The sequence below is a fragment of the Chrysochloris asiatica genome, unplaced genomic scaffold (assembly GCF_000296735.1).
Source record: "Chrysochloris asiatica unplaced genomic scaffold, ChrAsi1.0 scaffold00034, whole genome shotgun sequence".
In the NCBI taxonomy this organism is placed as follows: domain Eukaryota; kingdom Metazoa; phylum Chordata; class Mammalia; order Afrosoricida; family Chrysochloridae; genus Chrysochloris; species Chrysochloris asiatica.
In genome coordinates, this window is record NW_006408552.1 from 3,657,919 (window position 1) to 3,675,298 (window position 17,380).

The 17,380-nt window shown below is 48.3% G+C and overlaps 1 protein-coding gene across 2 annotated transcripts in view; it reads left to right on the forward strand.

The window, feature by feature from the left end:
* Positions 1-214: 214 nt before the first annotated feature.
* The window catches only part of HIP1 (huntingtin interacting protein 1), a 217,424-nt gene continuing 200,258 nt past the window's right edge, over positions 215-17,380 (forward strand). For both annotated transcript variants that reach the window (XM_006859687.1, XM_006859688.1), the window contains exon 1: positions 215-369. In XM_006859687.1, the coding sequence (XP_006859749.1) occupies positions 250-369 (120 nt within the window). In that variant the 5' untranslated portion in view covers positions 215-249. The remainder of the gene's footprint in view (positions 370-17,380) is intronic.

The following is a 17,380-nucleotide window of genomic DNA, read 5'->3' on the forward strand; positions in this document are numbered from 1 at the left end:
GATGATAGACAGACCTGTGGTCCACTCACGAAGCGGGCCTTGCAGTCCGGCGGGGCTTAGGGGGGCGGAGCCGGGCGGAGCCGCTTCTCAGCAAGGGGGCGGGGACTCTGGGAAAGTAGCAGCGCTCCCAGCCAATGGGAGGCGGCGGTTGCCCCGTTAGCGCCGGATCCCAGCAGGGAGGGCGGGGCGGACGGCGCCGTGGGGATCCCGGGGTGGCGGAGGTCCCCTGATCCGACTCATCTCGGCAACATGGACCGAATGACCAGCTCTATGAAGCAGGTGCCCAACCCACTGCCTAAGGTGCTGAGCCGGCGTGGGGTCGGCGCAGGACTGGAGGCGGCAGAGCGGGAGAGCTTTGAGCGGACCCAGGTGAGGACCAGTGGACCCCCGGGGCATGGCCGGGACACCCCAAGAGACACAGTGCCAGGGAAGGGGCTCTGGAAGTAGGAGGGATCATTTAGACCCCGGATAGGACAGGTCCTGGGGGCTGTGAGGGGCCGGCATCGGTTACACAGATTAGGGATCCCAGGAGGTCGGGGTCCCGGGGACATCCCCGCCGTCCTGGGAGAGAGGACGGAGAGGACCAGGGCGGACTCCTGCGGCGCGGCCGAGGGGGGCCGGACAGGGCGGGGACCGGGCAGACTCACTAGAGGAGGGGGAGAGCTGAAGGGTGGGTGTCTTCTGGCAGGGGAACCGCTTTGGGGGGCACTTGGCAACTTCATGTGGGGGCGGAGAGTGGATGTCCTGGGCTGAAGAGGTGAAGGGTGGGGAGTCCTCTGCACCCCACTTGACCCGCCGCTTCTCCAGGCCACTGACACCCCCCCAAACCCAATCTCTGAGTACCCCTTTACTCCGCACCTTTTTACTTGAGTCTCACAGCCCCTGGTTGAGGGCCTTTTAAGTGCCAGGCGGATGGGGTCTGAGCGGTGAAAGGAATGTCGGAAATGCCAAGTGTGGCGTGCGGGCGGGGCGGGGGGCGGGGGGAGACTTGGGGCTGGAGGAGGCAGGAATTGGGGCGCCTGGCAGGACAGCCCACTGCTGATGGAGAAGAGCTGCCGGGATGTTCAGAGCCCTAACTTGACGTTTTGGTTTCATTGCTCTTAAGATGTGTGTGACAGCTAATAGCCTGCTGCATTTGTCCAGCCTGTCCAGGGCTGGGAGCCAGAATGTCTGTGTCATCAACAGAAAGCCACAATCCAGTTTGCCTCCGTTTTATTCCTTAAACTATTGATTCTGAAGACAGCTGACATGTATATGCGGTTCATTAGTTCGTTTGTGTGTAAAATCCATTTTCAATGGGTCCACCACTTCTAATCCCAATGCCAAGGTTGTTATTAGCAGGTTTGTACTTCACTCCTGCCCTCAAATTGAACCTTTCAAGATCCTATTGGGCCCTCACTCTCAGAGGGTACAGTGTTAGAGAAAGACTTTGTGATTTTAGATAGAAAAGAGAATAGATGTGGGTTCTTAGGAAGAATCAAGTTTTCCATCCCAGGAGACTTCATGCTTTAATCATTCCCGACATCACAGAGTGTCTGGAAGAGGAAGACCAAGATGGCTGTTCACTTCTGCCTCCCAGGGTCCACCTGGTTTGAGGCTTGTCCTCTGGCTTTATGAAAACAAGGAAGTTTTCTGTCTGTCTGACCAGACAGTATCTTGGGTGTTAACTGCTTCAACTCAATCACAATGAAGCTTTTGGACCTAGGATAGTGAATTCTCTCTCTCTCTTTCCACTTAAAATAAAAGTGAATATAATTAGGTGTCATTTTATAATAACTCAACCCCTTCTAGAGTTTCAGATACGTTAAAACTGGAGCAACTGAGAAATAGCTAAGACTTTGACCCACTATGTTGTTGTTGTTATGTGCCGTGGAGTCGGTTCCGACTCATAGCGACCCTGTACAGGGTTTCTGAGGCTGTAAATCTTTACGGGAACAGAAAGCCTCATCTTTCTCCCGCAGAACAGCTGGTAGTTTCAGACTGCTGACCTTGCGGTTTGCAGCCTGATTCGTAACCACTACGCTACCAGAGCTGATGTATATTGTTGTTGTATGCCATCAAGTCGGTTTCCAACTCATAGTGACCCTGTAGAGGGTTTCTAAGGAGTGACTGGTGGGTTTGAACTGCTGGCCAAGTGTTTAGTAGTCGAGTGCTTATCCTACAACACCACACCAGGATCGCATAGTAATGTATATTGTTTAGGTTAGGTGCCGTCGAGTCACTTTTGACCATTATGCATGATAGAACAAAACGGTGCCTAGTCCTGTGCCATCCTGACATTTATTATTCTGCCTGAGCCCTTTGTTGCTGCCACTGTGCCAATCTACCTCATTGGGGAATCTTCTTCGTTTTCACTGACCCTCCCCTTTACCAAGCATCCTTTCCCAGGGATGATGTTTGGTTTGTGGAAAAGTGTCCACCAGGGCTGGCCCTGGTGTTCACTAACTATCCAGCAACAGCCCAACAAGGAGACTCTAGGTCAGTGCTTTGCAGTGATTTTATTTTCTTGGAGCACTTGTAAGTGCCCACATTCGATCTAGTGGCATGCATGTGTGTGTGAGGTGGAGAAAGAAGAGAGAGATGGGGAGGTGGTTTGGAGGAAGAAAAGTGGGTTTTTCTATTGTTGAAACTTATTAGGGTAGCATAAAGTGAAGAGACAAAAGAGAGCTGTCTTAAAACCCAGCATTAACTCATCTGCAAACATTGATTTTGTTTGATGGCTGTCTTTTCAAGAGTTTTATGAGATTAAAAAAAATGAAGGGACATTTTTGTACAAACAAGTTAGACACCATGAGAATCAGATAAGTTATAATAATTATAAGTAAATACCATGTCTGGAATAGTTCTAAGTATTGAATGTTGCAAAGTGCCCTCGAGTTGGTTCCAACTCTTATAGGGTTTCTGAGGAGTGGCTGGTTAAGTTTGAACCACCAACCTTGTGGTCAAGTGCTTCTCCTTCAGTGCCACACCAAGACTAAATAATATTACTTTATTTAATCATGACAGGATCCTACATTTTGAAGAAGCAATTGGGACTCAGAGAGGTTAAGTAACTTGCCTGAGGTCACACAGCTGGAAGGGGATTTCCCTTCTATAATCACTGTTGTTGGAGCTGGGAGACAGGATTCCTGTTTACACCTAGCGAGCTTAGAGGCTGTGTGGCCTCAGGCAAGTTGTCTAACCTTTCTAGACCTCAGCTTCCTTCTTGTAAAATAAAGATAATATTCACAGTTTACTATGGGGATTAAAGAACATGTGTGAAGCATTTTGTCTACCCTGGAGCGTTATTCAAATGTAGCATATTATGTATACAGTCTGACTGGGAGCATTTGACTTAAAGAAAGCCAAGTAACAGTAAGGGCTCTAATTAACTTCATCAAGGGGACAGAGTGTTACTAGGTAATGAGCTAATTACTGAGAGCAGTAATTGAGAAAGTGGGTAAAGTGCAGGCAGTAGAAATGGGAAGAGGTTGGGAACCCTCACCCTAGATTGAGCTGTGCTCCTTAGCATGAGTTAGCCCTGGGCTTGGTGGAGAGGAGGGGATGGGGACATTCCAATAAGGGGGAACCATCTAGAGCAGCCCCAGTATGGCACTGTAGGATAGGCACTCAGTTTGAACTACAAGGTTGGCAGTTCACATCTACCAGTCGCTCCTCAGAAACCCTAAACAGAGTCGCGATGAGTCAAAAGAGACTCCACAGTACTTAACAACAGCAACATCTAGAGACAGAAAAACATTCTGGGTGTGTGTCAACAAGCCCACTGGCTGAGGAAGAGAGGCATCCAAACCTCACTGCCATCGAGTTGATTCCAAGTCATAGTAACCCTATCTGGAGTTTCTGAGACTACATCTTTACAAAAGCAGACAGCTTCTTCTTTCTCCCGTGGAGTGGTGGGTTTTGAACCACCAACTTTACAGCCCAATACCATATCCCACAGCACTACCGGGGGGCAACATGAGCTGCTTCCTCCTCTGAACTCAACTGGTGGCTATGGGCCATGAAGTCGGAACTGACTCATAGCAACCCTGTACAGGGTTTCCAAGGCTGTAAATCTTTATGGGAGCAGAAAGCCTCATCTTTTTCCTGCAGAACAGCTGGTAGTTTCAAACTGCTGACCTTGCAGTTCGCAGCCCGATTCTAACCACTACATTACCAGAGTTCCTTAACTCAACTAGCACACCTTAAAAACCTGTCCAAGTGCTGGTTACTCCCCGTAACCTGTGAGATTCTTCAGGGTGGAGCTGTGCCTCTCTCTGGCCTGGATCCTCAGGTACCTGAGGCATGTGATGGGGAGCTGGTTGTAGGGAGGGCGGAAGCGTGGTAATAACCCCACCAATAGGAGCTCTGATGACCCAACTCTGCTCTGGGTCAAAGAAGGCATTTGGAATGGTTTGACTTCTTTCCTCGTAGCTCAGCCTGGACCCACCACCACATGCTCGGCCAGGAGCACTGCTCCCCACTGCCCATCCAGAAATGGATTTCTTTTTCCTTTCCTCCCTCACATCCACCTTGTTTCCTCACTTCCGCCATCTTCTTCCAGGGGTATTTCTCTTCCCAGTGGTCTTCCCACAGTCACAAAGCTTCATAAACCAGTGTCCCAACTGAGATAAGGACCCTTGATTCACCGGATGGCCCAGCCACTGCCACAGCCCCCAGACCCAACCATTACCTCATGTACCCATCCCACCATAAGCAGTTGCTGCAGGAAAGTGAAAAGTAGTTATTGCTCTCAAAAATGGCGGGCCCTTGCTATAATAACTGTGCCTTATCCAGCGTACTTTTTAGTTTATGGATAGGTTGATAGACAGGAACCCTGGTGGCACAGTGATTAAAGTGCTTAGCTGCTGACTGACCTATCCTGCAGTTCAAACCCACCAGCTGCTCAGTGGTAGAGAGATATAGTAATCTGCTTCTGTAAAGATTTATAGCCTGGAAACTGTGGGGGGCCTGGTGTGGATAAGCACCGGACTCCCAACTACAAGGTCAATGGTTTACACTCACCAGCTGCTTCTTGGAAACCTTCCGCAGGGTCCCTCATGGCACTTAACCACCACAGCAACATGGTGGTATAGCGGGTTACACGTTGGGCAACTAACCACAAGGTCGGCACTTTGAATCCACCATCCTCTCCATGGGAGTAAGATGAGATTTTCTGCTCCTGTAAAGATTTACAGCCTCAGAAGTCCTATACAGGGGCCCGGTGAGTCAGAACCGACTTGACACCACACAGCAACAACAGTGTTGCTATGAGTTGGAATCGACTCTACAGCAACAGATGACTTTTTTTAAAAGTATTTATTGTGAACTGAGTGATAGTTTACATGGGAGAACATCGGTTTTACACTCATAGTTTCCTTGCAATGATTACAGTCTCCTCCATGCATCATCATTCAACAGTATTTGCTTCTATTTCCTGTTTTTTTGGGGGGGGGGGGGGGTGGGGAGGGAATGTACACAAAAACACTCAGGAATATATAATTATTTAAACAACCAAAGGGCACATTCTGCAAGCTTGGCCACCAGCACACAACCTTTCTCTTTCCTTGAGTCTAGAGTCCTCAGCTGCTCCCTCTCTCCATGTCCTCATCTCTGCCTCCGGAGATCTCTGGTGTCGCTGCTTCTCTGGATAGGATCACGCACTCCACTTGTGCTCTTCTCCCTTGATGGCCCTAGGGTCCTCTGTTCCTGGAGTGTAAGATTAACTACTTGCCCCTTTTTGTTACAGAACTTTTACCTTTATAATTGTGACAGTCGCAGTTAAAACATATTGGGTTTTGGGGTAGTCCTGGATTCCTGGTGTGGCGCTGTAGGTTGCAAGGTTGGTTTAAACTGCAGGGTTGGTGGTTGAAGCTCACCAACTGCTCTTTGGAAACTCTATACAGGGTCGCTATGAGTTGGAATTAACTCGACGGTACTTAACAACAACAGATAGATACATAGATGGATGCCATCTTTATGCCCAACAGAACGAAACGTCACTTTTGTGTCATTGTGACAGTTACTGGCATGTGTAAGGTTGTCAGCATGGCTATTGTGCCTGTCCTTCCCCCCGAGAGTTTCCCTGGTTCTTGCTGACGCTCTGCTTCACCAGCCATGACATCTCCTCCAGCGACTGATCCCTCCACATGGCCTGTCCAAAGCAAACGAGTCAGACTCATGAAGTTTTCATTGGCTGATTTTCAGAAGGAGAGGCTAGGCCATCTTAGTTTGGAAGCTCTGTTGAAACGTGTCCACCATGGGTGACCCTGATGGTGTTTGAAATACCAGTGGCAGAGTTTCCAGCATCATGCAAATCACAAAGCCACCACAGCAGGACAGATAGGTGGTGGGTTTAGTCTACAGCATGTTTTTAGGGTTCACTGGGCCCTCCTCCTCATTTTATGGATGAGGACATTGAGAGTCAGTGTTTGATAGGCTGTGTAGGATAGGGACTCGAACGCAGAACTCTTAAGTTCCAAGTCACAGGCTCATCCCTTCCCACTCTCCTTCCATCAGCCAAGATGGCGACTCTGGAGTCAACCACTCTGGCCACCACGCACAGAAAAAAGACCCTATCTCTGTTTACTTAGCAACAAAATGGTTTTCTCTACGGTCGGTTTGTTCTTTGAACACTGTTTAATGAGCACATACCATGGAGGGCACACAGAGATGAGGAAGATAAAGAGACCAGCCCCAGCAGAGCGCATGAGTCAGCAGGGGAGGTGGACCGGCACCTCTGCGGGCCTGGCTGTTCCATTGTGGGCAGGGAACCCGCAGAGTCTCAGCCCCCAGCCCACACCCCGGAATCTGAGTCTGCATTCTGACTGGATCCCCGAGTCTGCCTGTGAAGAACTGCTCAGGAGAGGAGAGAATGGGTTCTGTGCCTGTAGCGCATACCCAGAACAAAGGGTCTTAATGAGTAATGAGGCATCGGGAAAGACCAGGAGGTTTGGATTCCAGAGAGGAAGAGACAGAAACACATGTTTTTAAAAGACTTTGATTACATTAATCCTGATATGCAACCAGTTTCCTTTTGTCCTTCCTCCTGTGTCTGGTGACCATGAGTAAACTTTGGTCTCTATACATTTGCCTATTCTAGGAATTTCATAGAAGTAGGATCATACAGTAATCGTCTTTTTGTGTCCATTGCATAATAATTTTTCATCACCATGAAAAGATTCTCATGGTTCCCTAAATGATTTTCCCCTTTTGCTCTTTCTCTTGTTCTTGGTAACCAGGAATACATTTGCCTCTTCTGGTGTGGTGCTGTAGGATAAACACTGGACCGCAAGATTGTTTTGAATAGCAAGGTGGGCAGTTCAGACCCACCAGTAACTCCTCGGAAACCCTATACATGGTTGTTATGAGTCAGAATCCATGACACTTAACAACAATGAGAGATTTCCTAAAAGTGTGATCGTACAGTCTTGGTTCTTTTGTGACTGATAGACTTTACTCGACATAATGCAGAACCAATATTGAGGACCTGCAGGGTGCTTGGAATGTGTAAATGATGTATATCCATTGTCTCATTTAAGAACTTTGGCTCAGAGAGGCTAAGTGACTTGTCTAAGGTCACACAGCAAGTAAACAGAGAAGTCAAAATCAGATAAGGAAGCCTTGTACTCCTTGCTTAAGCTGGAAAATGTTACAATTGTACTAGAAACATCAGTGTTTCCCACCCTGCCTATCCTTTAGAATCACCTGTTATTGTTAAGTGCCATCGAGTCAGTTTCAACTCGTCGACCCTGTATAGGGTTTCCGAGGAGCAGCTGGTGAGCTTCTGACCTTGTGGTTCAAACTGACCTTGCAGTCCAGTGCATTTTAACCCACAGCGCCACACCAGGGCTCCGTTTAGAATCACCTGGAGAACTCTTTAAACCCATACTGTTGTCCTTGGTCCCACCCTGCGGAGATACTGTCTTAGTTGGATTGAAGTGGGAGTTTCTGGGTGGTATAAACAATGAGTGTGCTCAACTCACAGGCGCCTAACTGAAAGGTTGGTGGTTTGAATCCACCCAGAGATGCCTCGGAAGAAGGACCTAACAATCTACTTCTGAAAACATCAGCCATTGAACCCTGTATGGAACACAGTTCTACTCTGGAATTGATTTGATAGTGGCTGTCAGTGGAGGTAGGCTGAAGTGGTTACTGACAGGTTATAAAAAACCCCAGAACCCCAGACCTGATGCCATTTAGTCGATTCCAATTCATAGTGACCCTGTGTAGAGTATCTGCGGCTGTAAATCTTTACGGAAGCAGAAAGCTTCATTTTTCTCCTGAGGAGTGGCTGAAGGATTTCAAGTGCAGACTTTGCAGTTAGCATTCCAGTGTTTATCCTACAAGGCCACCAGGGCTGACAGGTTGTAAAGCTCCTGTCCTACTGGTATGGCCTAGTCATCTCAGAAAACCAGGATGGCCCTGGGTTGACCTAGTGCATGCCAGCGAGAAGAATCTGTCTTGTTTCTTGTTCCTCGTCAATGCAAATGCCCAGGGCACTCTTGGAGCCCCTAGTGGCTGGGCTGTGTAGCAGCCCTCTGTGTATCTGGTCCTCCTTCCCTTCCTGCCAGCTGACCAGGTATATAAAGTACATACATGGCCTGAGGTCTGAGCAGGTGCCTTCCCCTAAGGAAAGCTGGAAATGAACCTCATTTTCCCATATACATCGTCCTCCATCAGAGGCCGCTCTCCTTCTGTCCCCTTCTAGCTTCCATAGTGAGTTTGAAAAAAAAATAGTAAGGAAGCTAAGCGCTTTCTTGGGGTCAGTGGTTTTGTTGTTTGTTGGCCGTGCATCGACGCTTTGATTATGGGCAGCAGGACAAATGCTGCCCGGTTCTGTGCCATTTGCATAAATGTTGGCGTGTTTGGCTCTCTTGTTGTCTGTGTCCTGTGTCTCTCCATCTCTTTGAGGGTTTTCATTGCACTCTGCTTTACTAATGCATGTTTTCAAAGGTTTCCCTTGTTTTTCATGGACCCTCTACTCTGCCAAACATGATGTCCTTTTAGAGTGGCTGCTACCTCCTGGTGGCTATGTTGTTGTTGTTGTTGAGTGTTGTTGAGTGTTGTAGAGTCAGTTCCCTGTCTCTATGGGACAGTATTCTGCTTTTCCTCCCAACAACAATTACAGTAGTTTGTTGTCCACTTATTGTGTGCATGTGGTAAAAGCTTTATATGAACTTCACTCTCGGTTCTTGGTAACAAATTTATGAATTATAATCCCTGTTTTATAGTTGAGAAAGCCGAGGCCAAGAGGGTCAATAGCTACTGGTGGCGTAAGATACTGAAGTAAGTGAAGAACTGGGACCCCAAACCCTCAGGAAAACCAGTCTAGAATCTACCACTGCCTGCCTTCTCGTGTCACTTTCTGGCCCCACCCCACCCCCCCAGCTCTCTCCCATCCAGTGGTTGGCATCCCTTTCACTCCTGGTCACTGTCTCTGCCCTCACTTTTGTCTGATGGTATCTGTTTTCACCCCTCCTGTGCCATCTCCTCCTGACTTTGCAGCTTGAGTACCCACCTTCTCCACATACCCCAACTCTGCTGTGGTCTCCCCAGCCTCTGAACACCCATCTGGTCAAGGGTCCCACCATCATCTTTCCAGCGGTAGTTTGAAGTCTTCCCCCCTTCTTGTCCTGTAAGCCACACTCCATCCCTCCTTTGCTTTTCATTCTCCTTGTTGCTATGATGCTGAGCAGGTTGCCATGGAACTTCCAGACGAAGACCAGGAAGAAAAGCCTGGTGATCTACTAGCAAACATCAGTCACTGAAAAGCCTGTGACCCACAGTCACCGATCGTGGGGATGACACAGGCAGCCTCAGCCTGTTGTGACCCCAGCTTCCCTGTACCCTGGACAGTCTGGTGCCAGATTAATTGTTTCCATGACTCCCTTTATTTGAGAACCTCCCTTTACTGGCTCCCCAGAGACCCTGTGGGAGGTACACTGTCTGAGCCCCTGTGCCCTGTCTTTGTCCAGTGTTAGCTTGGGTGGCATACCCTTGGCGCCCACTGTGGTCTGATTCCCGCTGGATCATGTATTCATGTGGCAGCCAGGACACTCTATCACCCCCTGCTCTGCACTGACCATCCCTCCCACCTCCGTCCAGCTCCTATACTACCTCTCTCCTGAGATCTGTATCTGGAAGCCCCGCGGCACATCCACCGTGTCACCCTGACATTGATTCAAAACTCCATCTTGTCTTCCTGACTATAAACCCCTTCAGGGCAGGATCTGCCTCCCAATGCTAAGTACCAGCCATTGCCTTAGGCAGGCCTCAGTGTCTGTTGGCCAGGGTTGTGAATGGAAACCAGTTTGAGGGTCTGCAGACAGGCCCCAATTTGTAGAGAGCTCTGTCCCCTTGCACACTTCATAGATTCTCTGTCTCGGGTTCTTTTAATTTCTCCAGTGGTTAATTCTCATGAAGTTCCTGCTCTGTGTGCCTGATCCTTTCCCTACACACTCAGTGTACCATGGGAACCCATGCCCAGCTCCCTGAGAGCTAAGCTGGAAAACCCACTTAGGAGAGCACCCCAGAAGCAGAGTTAGGGCTTTTCGACAGATTATTCCCATAAAGTTAAGAACTCTTTATAAGTGTTTGGAAAACATGGCTTTCCAGGGCTACTTCCTCATTCAGGTGGGACCTCATTCAGGTGGAACCTTTCTGAGCTGGGAGGTATTACTAGTGTCCTGGAGGTAGCAGCGGATGCTGGGCTTTGCAGTGGAGGATGTAAAGACAGAAGCTCTAATGAGTGCAGGAAACTGCCATCACGCCCTAGAGAGTGACTCTTCCTTCAGTGACTCTGCTACTGAAATCCTCATTATAAAATTAGGTGCTGGGAAAAGATCGAAGGAGTCCTGGTGATGCAGTCATTGAGCGCTAGACGGTTAACAAGTAGGCTGGTGATTCAAACTCACAAGGTGGCCCATGGGGGAACGATGAGGCTGTCTGCTCCCTTAAAGGTTTACAACCTTGGAAGTCCTCTGGGGCAGCTCCACCCTGTCCTTTAGTGTTCCTGCGCATCAGTGACGGTGGCACTGGGTTTGGAAAAGATGTCTGAGTGTCGTTCCAGCTCCCGGATATTTTCTTTTATAAAGCCTCCTGTAAGCAAGTCCTCACTTTGTTTAATACACACATTTCATTTCTTCTTGGCTCTCAACTGCTCTCTTGAAAGGAGGTGGGGACAGATACCAGTTAAGTGGGACTCACAAAAGGCTGGCATTGTACCCTAGGAAGGGCTGGGGTGGTCCCTGAGGCTGGGAAAGCAGATTCCCAGTCTGGCCACTGAAAGGGATCGTGGACTGGCAGGTTTGGGAGGCCTTGGTGGGGATAGTTCCTGATCCTCCATGGCCAGCCCTTCACCCTCCACCTCGGGACACAGCATATAAGAGACCTGGGTGTGGCGTGGTGGTGCAGCAGGCGGGTGGCCAGTTCCTGTCCTGCATCGAGGAGCATTGACAGCCTGGAGAGATGCCCATTTAGGGCAGGGAGCTTGCCAGCCTCACCTCCCCGGCGGGCGGAGGCTGCTTCCTGTGTTCCTGCCCGGGCAGGCAGGGAGGAGCCCTGTTCCCAGCTCTTGGTCAGTAGATTCTGCGCACTTGTGAAGGACGAGGAGGAGCCTTTGGTCCAGACCACGGATGAGAAGGTGGTGTCGTTACCTGGATGTGGACGGTTCCTGCTGCCACCTTTGCTAGTGCTGCTCTAAGACAGCTCAGGAAGCTGGTCTGCACCAGGTTGTTCAGGAGGCCAGAGTGGCCTTTCGCTTCTGATTTAGCAACAGTTAATGCCATTTGCTGTGGTTCACTGTGGAATCCTTGCCTTCTGTCCGTAGTCCTGCGTTCGATTCCTAGACAAGGCTCCTCACACCCAGCCATCCCCCTATTCATCAGTGGAGGCTTGTGTGCTGCTAGGATACTAAACAGGTTTCAATGGGACTTCCAGACTAAGATAGATGAGGAGGAATGGCCTGGTGATCTGCTTTTGAAAACCAGCCAATGAAACTCCATGGATCCCAGTGGTCCAGTCCACATGGGGCTGGTACAGTAAAAACTCCATGGATCTCAGTGGTCCAGTCCATAACCAGTCATGGGGAAGGTACAGTGAAAACTCCATGGATCCCAGTGGTCCAGTCCACATGGGGATGGTACAGTGAAAACTCCATGGATCCCAGTGGTCCAATCCACATGGGGCTTGTACAGTAAAAACCCCATGGATCTCAGTGGTCCAGTCCACAACCAGTCATGGGAAGGTACAGGACTCAGTAGTGTTTTGCTTCTGTATATGGGGTCCGGCCAGTTCAACACAGTGAAGGAAGCTTGGCTCACATTCTGAAGATTTATATGAACTCTTGAGTGATGGAGCCATGATGAGTCACCAGGAGACTCACTCTGAGAGCTTGGAGGATGTCACTTGGCAGCATGGCAGGTCCCTGGCTGGTACAAATAGTTACCACACTCGACTTAACTGGTAGATAAGATGATCGAGTTCACCTAGAGAAAGAAAGTTTTGGTGACCAACTTTTGAAAAACCAGCCTTTGGTAAGGATCTTGGTGGATGACCTGCTGTGAATATTCTCACCAATAAAAATAAAATGAAGTCTATCTAGAAAACCCCATGGAGCTCTGACATGCATGGGGTTAAAGTGGACTTGATGGAAACAGTTTAGCTGACAGTAGTTCTTTGAGATCTGTCATGGACAGATTTCTGGCTGCATGGTCCCAGGGACCAGCTCATGGTGCAGGTCTTAGGTTTGGAGGTTACTGTATATGAGTCCTTCATTTTCACTCGTCTGTGTGTCTTCTCATATTGGACTGACTGCAAATGCCTTTGTTAGCAACTTGGTTTTCCTTTAGTTTTTCTAGACTGATGCTTCTTACTTTCTAGAATTATTCAGAAAAAGACGTGAGCTCTTTGTGGAAGATTCAGAGCAGTTTCCCTTGGATTAGCAGGTCAGACCAGGACTCCAGTTCTCATGGTGCTGTTGTTAAGTGCCTTTGAGTCAGTTCCGACCCATAGCGACCCTGTATAGGGATTCCTAGGAGCAGCTGGTGAACTTGAACTGCCAACCTTGCAGTTCAAACTGACTTTGCAGTCCAGCACATAAACCCATTGCGCCACACCTGGACACGTGGTAGGTATTCAAAAAAATGTATGCTAAGTTCCTTATTCATTTTTGTAGCTTTTTCTAGCTCAGTACTTGTCTCTGAGTGATGCTTTGATTGTGAAATGAAGTGAAAAATATTTTGAATAAAGGGTGGAATGAACATCAGCCGTTGTTGGTCCCAGTTCCTAACTGTGATCCCCAGTGAGCTAATTCTCAATCTGGAAGTAAATGAATGAACACAACTGGAATTCTAGGACCCCTTGAAGAGACCAGTTCTCTAATGTGGGTGGTTCTCAGGGATGTCCTGTTGGATGTTAACTCCCTGAGTCATGCTTGGAAATGACTTGACCGTGTATTTCCCTTGAGCTCTTACAGGGCTGTGAATTACTTAATAAGGCCTTTCTAGCCATCATCTTTATAACTCTCACCAAATGACTGAGTTGTTGTTAAGTGCCATTGAGTCGGTTCCAACTCATAGCGATACTGTACAGGGTTTCCAAGGAGCTGCTGGTGAACTTGAACCGCCGACCTTGTGATTCAAACTAACCTTGTGGTCTAGTGCTTTCTCTCACAGTGCCACATGTGAGGTGCTATAGTCCACTCAGAGGACTGGATACCTGGTTAGTGATGTACATAAGGTATAGAACACCTTTGTGGGGGTTGTTGTTGTTAACTGCCATCGAATCAGTTTCGACTCATAGTGACCCTGTGGAGGATTTCTGAGTCTTTAAATCTTTGCAGGAGCAGAAAGCCTCATCTTTCTCCCACAGAGCTGCCAGTGTGCTGAAACCGCTGACCTTGTGGTTCACAGTCCAGTGCTTACTATATGGAACCACCACGCTCCTTCTTGTGGGGGTGGGACCATGCAAATACATTGTATGGAACCTTAATGTGATGATTGGTCAGTTTTGCCGTCCTGCTAGGTTTAAAATAAGCCATCCCAAACATGGGGAGGGGGATCTGACTACCATCAAGAAAGACGACCAGGGGTGGAACATGTCCTTTGGACCTGAGATCCCTGCACTCATCTACCTTGACCCACAGACTGAGTGCTGGGATACCAGATGGCGAGAAGCAATGGCAGACAAGTGGCTGCAGAGACAGCAGAATCGGGAGACCAGCAGGAGACAAGAGTCGGGGGGGCTTCCAGGTCAAGAAAGCTGGGTGCCTTTGGACAGGAAGCTTTCTGACTGGCGGAGTAGTGTGCCTTCAGGCACTTATCTGCTGACCCACACAACTTTGAGTTCAGGCTTATTGGAGGGGTGGAGTGCCTTTGAGCATTTATTGGCAGAGCTAAAATAGCTTTGTGACACTTGTTGGAGCAGGGCAAAGGCTGAGGGCCGAGAGAAACCCGGGCCCTGGGTGTGTCTACAGGCGCTGCTGAAAAGAGATTGTCCTGATTGAAGAAGTTTTCTGGTTCTGACCTGTGTGTGACCTGCTGCTTCCCTGGTAACTCTGAGTCTTGTTTGTGAGCTCTGTGTGGCAGTGAGCTCTCAAACCCAGCAGAGAAGTGGAAAGCACCGTGGGAGGGACCGCTGGTGTCAGAATTGATCGAACGGGTGGAGGTCAGAAGCATGTCTGACCCCCACCACATAGCAGTCAGCCTTGAGCTGATGTTGAGGGTAACGCTCCTCTTCCTGCCTTGTGAAGTTGTTGTTGTTGTTATGTGCCATGGAGTCGGTTCCAACTCAATAGTGACCCTGTACAGGGTTTCTGAGGCTGTACATCTTTACGGGAGCAGAAAGCCTCATCTTTTTCCCCACGGAACAGCTGGTAGTTTCAAACTGCTGACCTTGAGGTTCGCAGCCTGGTTCATGCAGATGAGGTCAAATGACATTGTTTTTCAGATCCTTATGCTAGGGTGGAGTCTCCCTATAGAGTTTTGCCCCATTTGCCAATAAAAACCCTACGTACCCAAAGCTAAGGAGCTCTGGTAGCGTAGTGGTTACAAATCGGGCTGCGAACTGCAAGGTCAGCAGTTCGAAACTACCAGTCACTCCACGCAAGAAAGATACGGCTTTCTGCTCCCATAAAGATTTACAGCCTCGGAAACCCTATATAGGGTCACTATGAGTCGGAACCGACTCAACAGCACTTAACAACAACCCAAAACTGGACTCTTTTATTTTCTGTCCCAGATGTGCTCACAGTATTGAAGGCGGTGCTTGTGTGCCGCTGAGCCAGTTCCGACTCATAACGATCCTCTCTAGGGTTTCCGAGGCTATATATCGTTATGGGAGCAGAAAACCTCATCTTTCTCCCATAGAGCAACTGGTAGATTCGAACTGCTGACCTCGTGGATAGGAGCCCAGCTCGTAATCCACTAGCCTCCCAGGGCTCCTTATTCTCAGTGTTATTGTTGTTTGTTGTGTAGTGCTGTGGAGTCGATTACAACTCATAGCAACCCTGTACAGGGTTTCCGAGGAGCAGCTGGTGGGTTTGAACTGCTGACCTTGTGGTTCAGAGCCCATTGCTGATCCTACAGCGTCATACCCAGAGTCCATATCTCAGTATTAGGGAATCATAAGTCATACACAAGGCTATTCAAGCTGAAATGTTCCCAGAATGACATCACCTCTTCTGTACCCCTGTCACTAGTCACCAACGCCTATTGCTTCTGTCTCCTCAATTGCTCTCCATGTCACTCCAAGTCTCTACCCCACTGCCTCTGTCTTAGCTCAGGCCTTCATCTTTATTTTGAACTATCTATTGCCTGGCCCAACTGGTTGGTCTCCCTGCCCTTCAGTTTTGTTTTAAAGTTTTTATTGTGAATTGGATGAAGGTTTGCGGAACAGATCAGTTCTCCATTCAACAATTCATATACATTTTGTGTCATGTCATTGATTGCAATCCTACAATGTTGTTGTTGTTAGGTGCCGTCGAGTAAGCTCTGATTCGTAGTGACCTGATGCACAACAGAACGAAACACTGTCCGGTCCTCCGCCAGCCTCACAATTATTGCTACCGACTCACTTGAGCCCGTTGCTGCTGCCATTGTACTGGTCTACCTCATTGGGGGTCGGCCTTTCTTTCACCGACCCTCCACTTTGCCAAGCATGATGTCCTTTTCCAGGAACTGGTCCCTCCTGATAATATATCCAAAGTCTGAAAGACGAAGTGTGGCCACCCTGGCTTCTAAGGAGCACTCTGGCTGTACTTGTTCCAACACAGATTTGTTTGTTCTTTTGGCAGTCCATTATACTTTTTATATTCTCCTCCAACACTGTAACTAAAATGTATCAATTCTTCCATGGGCTTCTTTATTCACAATCCACCTTTCATATGCATATGAGGTTATTGAAAATAACTAAGGCATACTTTAGTCCTCAAGACATTTTTGCTTGTTAATCCTTTAAAGGGGTTTTGGGCGGCAGATTTACCTAATGTAATACATTGTTGGATTTCTTGATTGCTGCTTCCATGAGTGTTGATACGAGCAAACTGAAGTCTTTGACATCTTCAATCTTTTCTCCGTTTATATGGATGTTGTCTATTGGTCCAGTGGTGAGGATTTTTGTTTTCTTTACATTGAGGTCTGTCAGTTTGTTGTATTGTCGGGGCTTGTGTGTTGCTGTGATTCTGGAAGCTATGTCACGGGTATTTTAAATACCAGCAGGGTATTTTAAATACCACATTCAGATGAGCTTCCAGACTAAGACAGACTCGGAAGAAGGAGAGCCAGACTGCTTTTGAATCTTTAGTCACTGAAAACTTTATGGATCCCCACAATGTAACATCACTTACCTCACTTCCTCCCTGGGTTTCCTGTTTCCACTCCTCCTCCTTTCCTAATCCGTCTGAATTTTGTCCTTGAGTAAATGTTGTCTTCTTGATCTCAAGTGGTTGATTATTCTAAAATGTGCGTACCTCCCTAGTGGCATTGTTCCCCTTGTGTTGTTTGGCTGAAAATGGGCCATGACAGTGAGTTCGTTTCCAGACCTACAGGGGAATGAAGGGCCATAGTTGTATCCAAGCAGTAAGCCTAGCCTAGTCTTTTTTATGATTTTGAGTTTTGTACCACATTTGATTTTGTTGTGTGCCTCCCGCCCCCATCTTGTTGTTGTTGTTGTTAGGTGCCATCAAGTCGGTACCGAATCATGGCGAACCTATGCACAACGGAATGAAACACTGCCTGGTCCTGGGCCAACCTCACAATCGTTGCCATGCCTGAGCCCATCACTCCGCCACTGTGCTAATCCATTTCACTGGGGGTCTTCTTGTTTTTCTCCGATCCTCCACTTTACCAAGCATGATGCCCTTCCTCAGGGACTGGTACATCCTGATAATATATCTGAAATA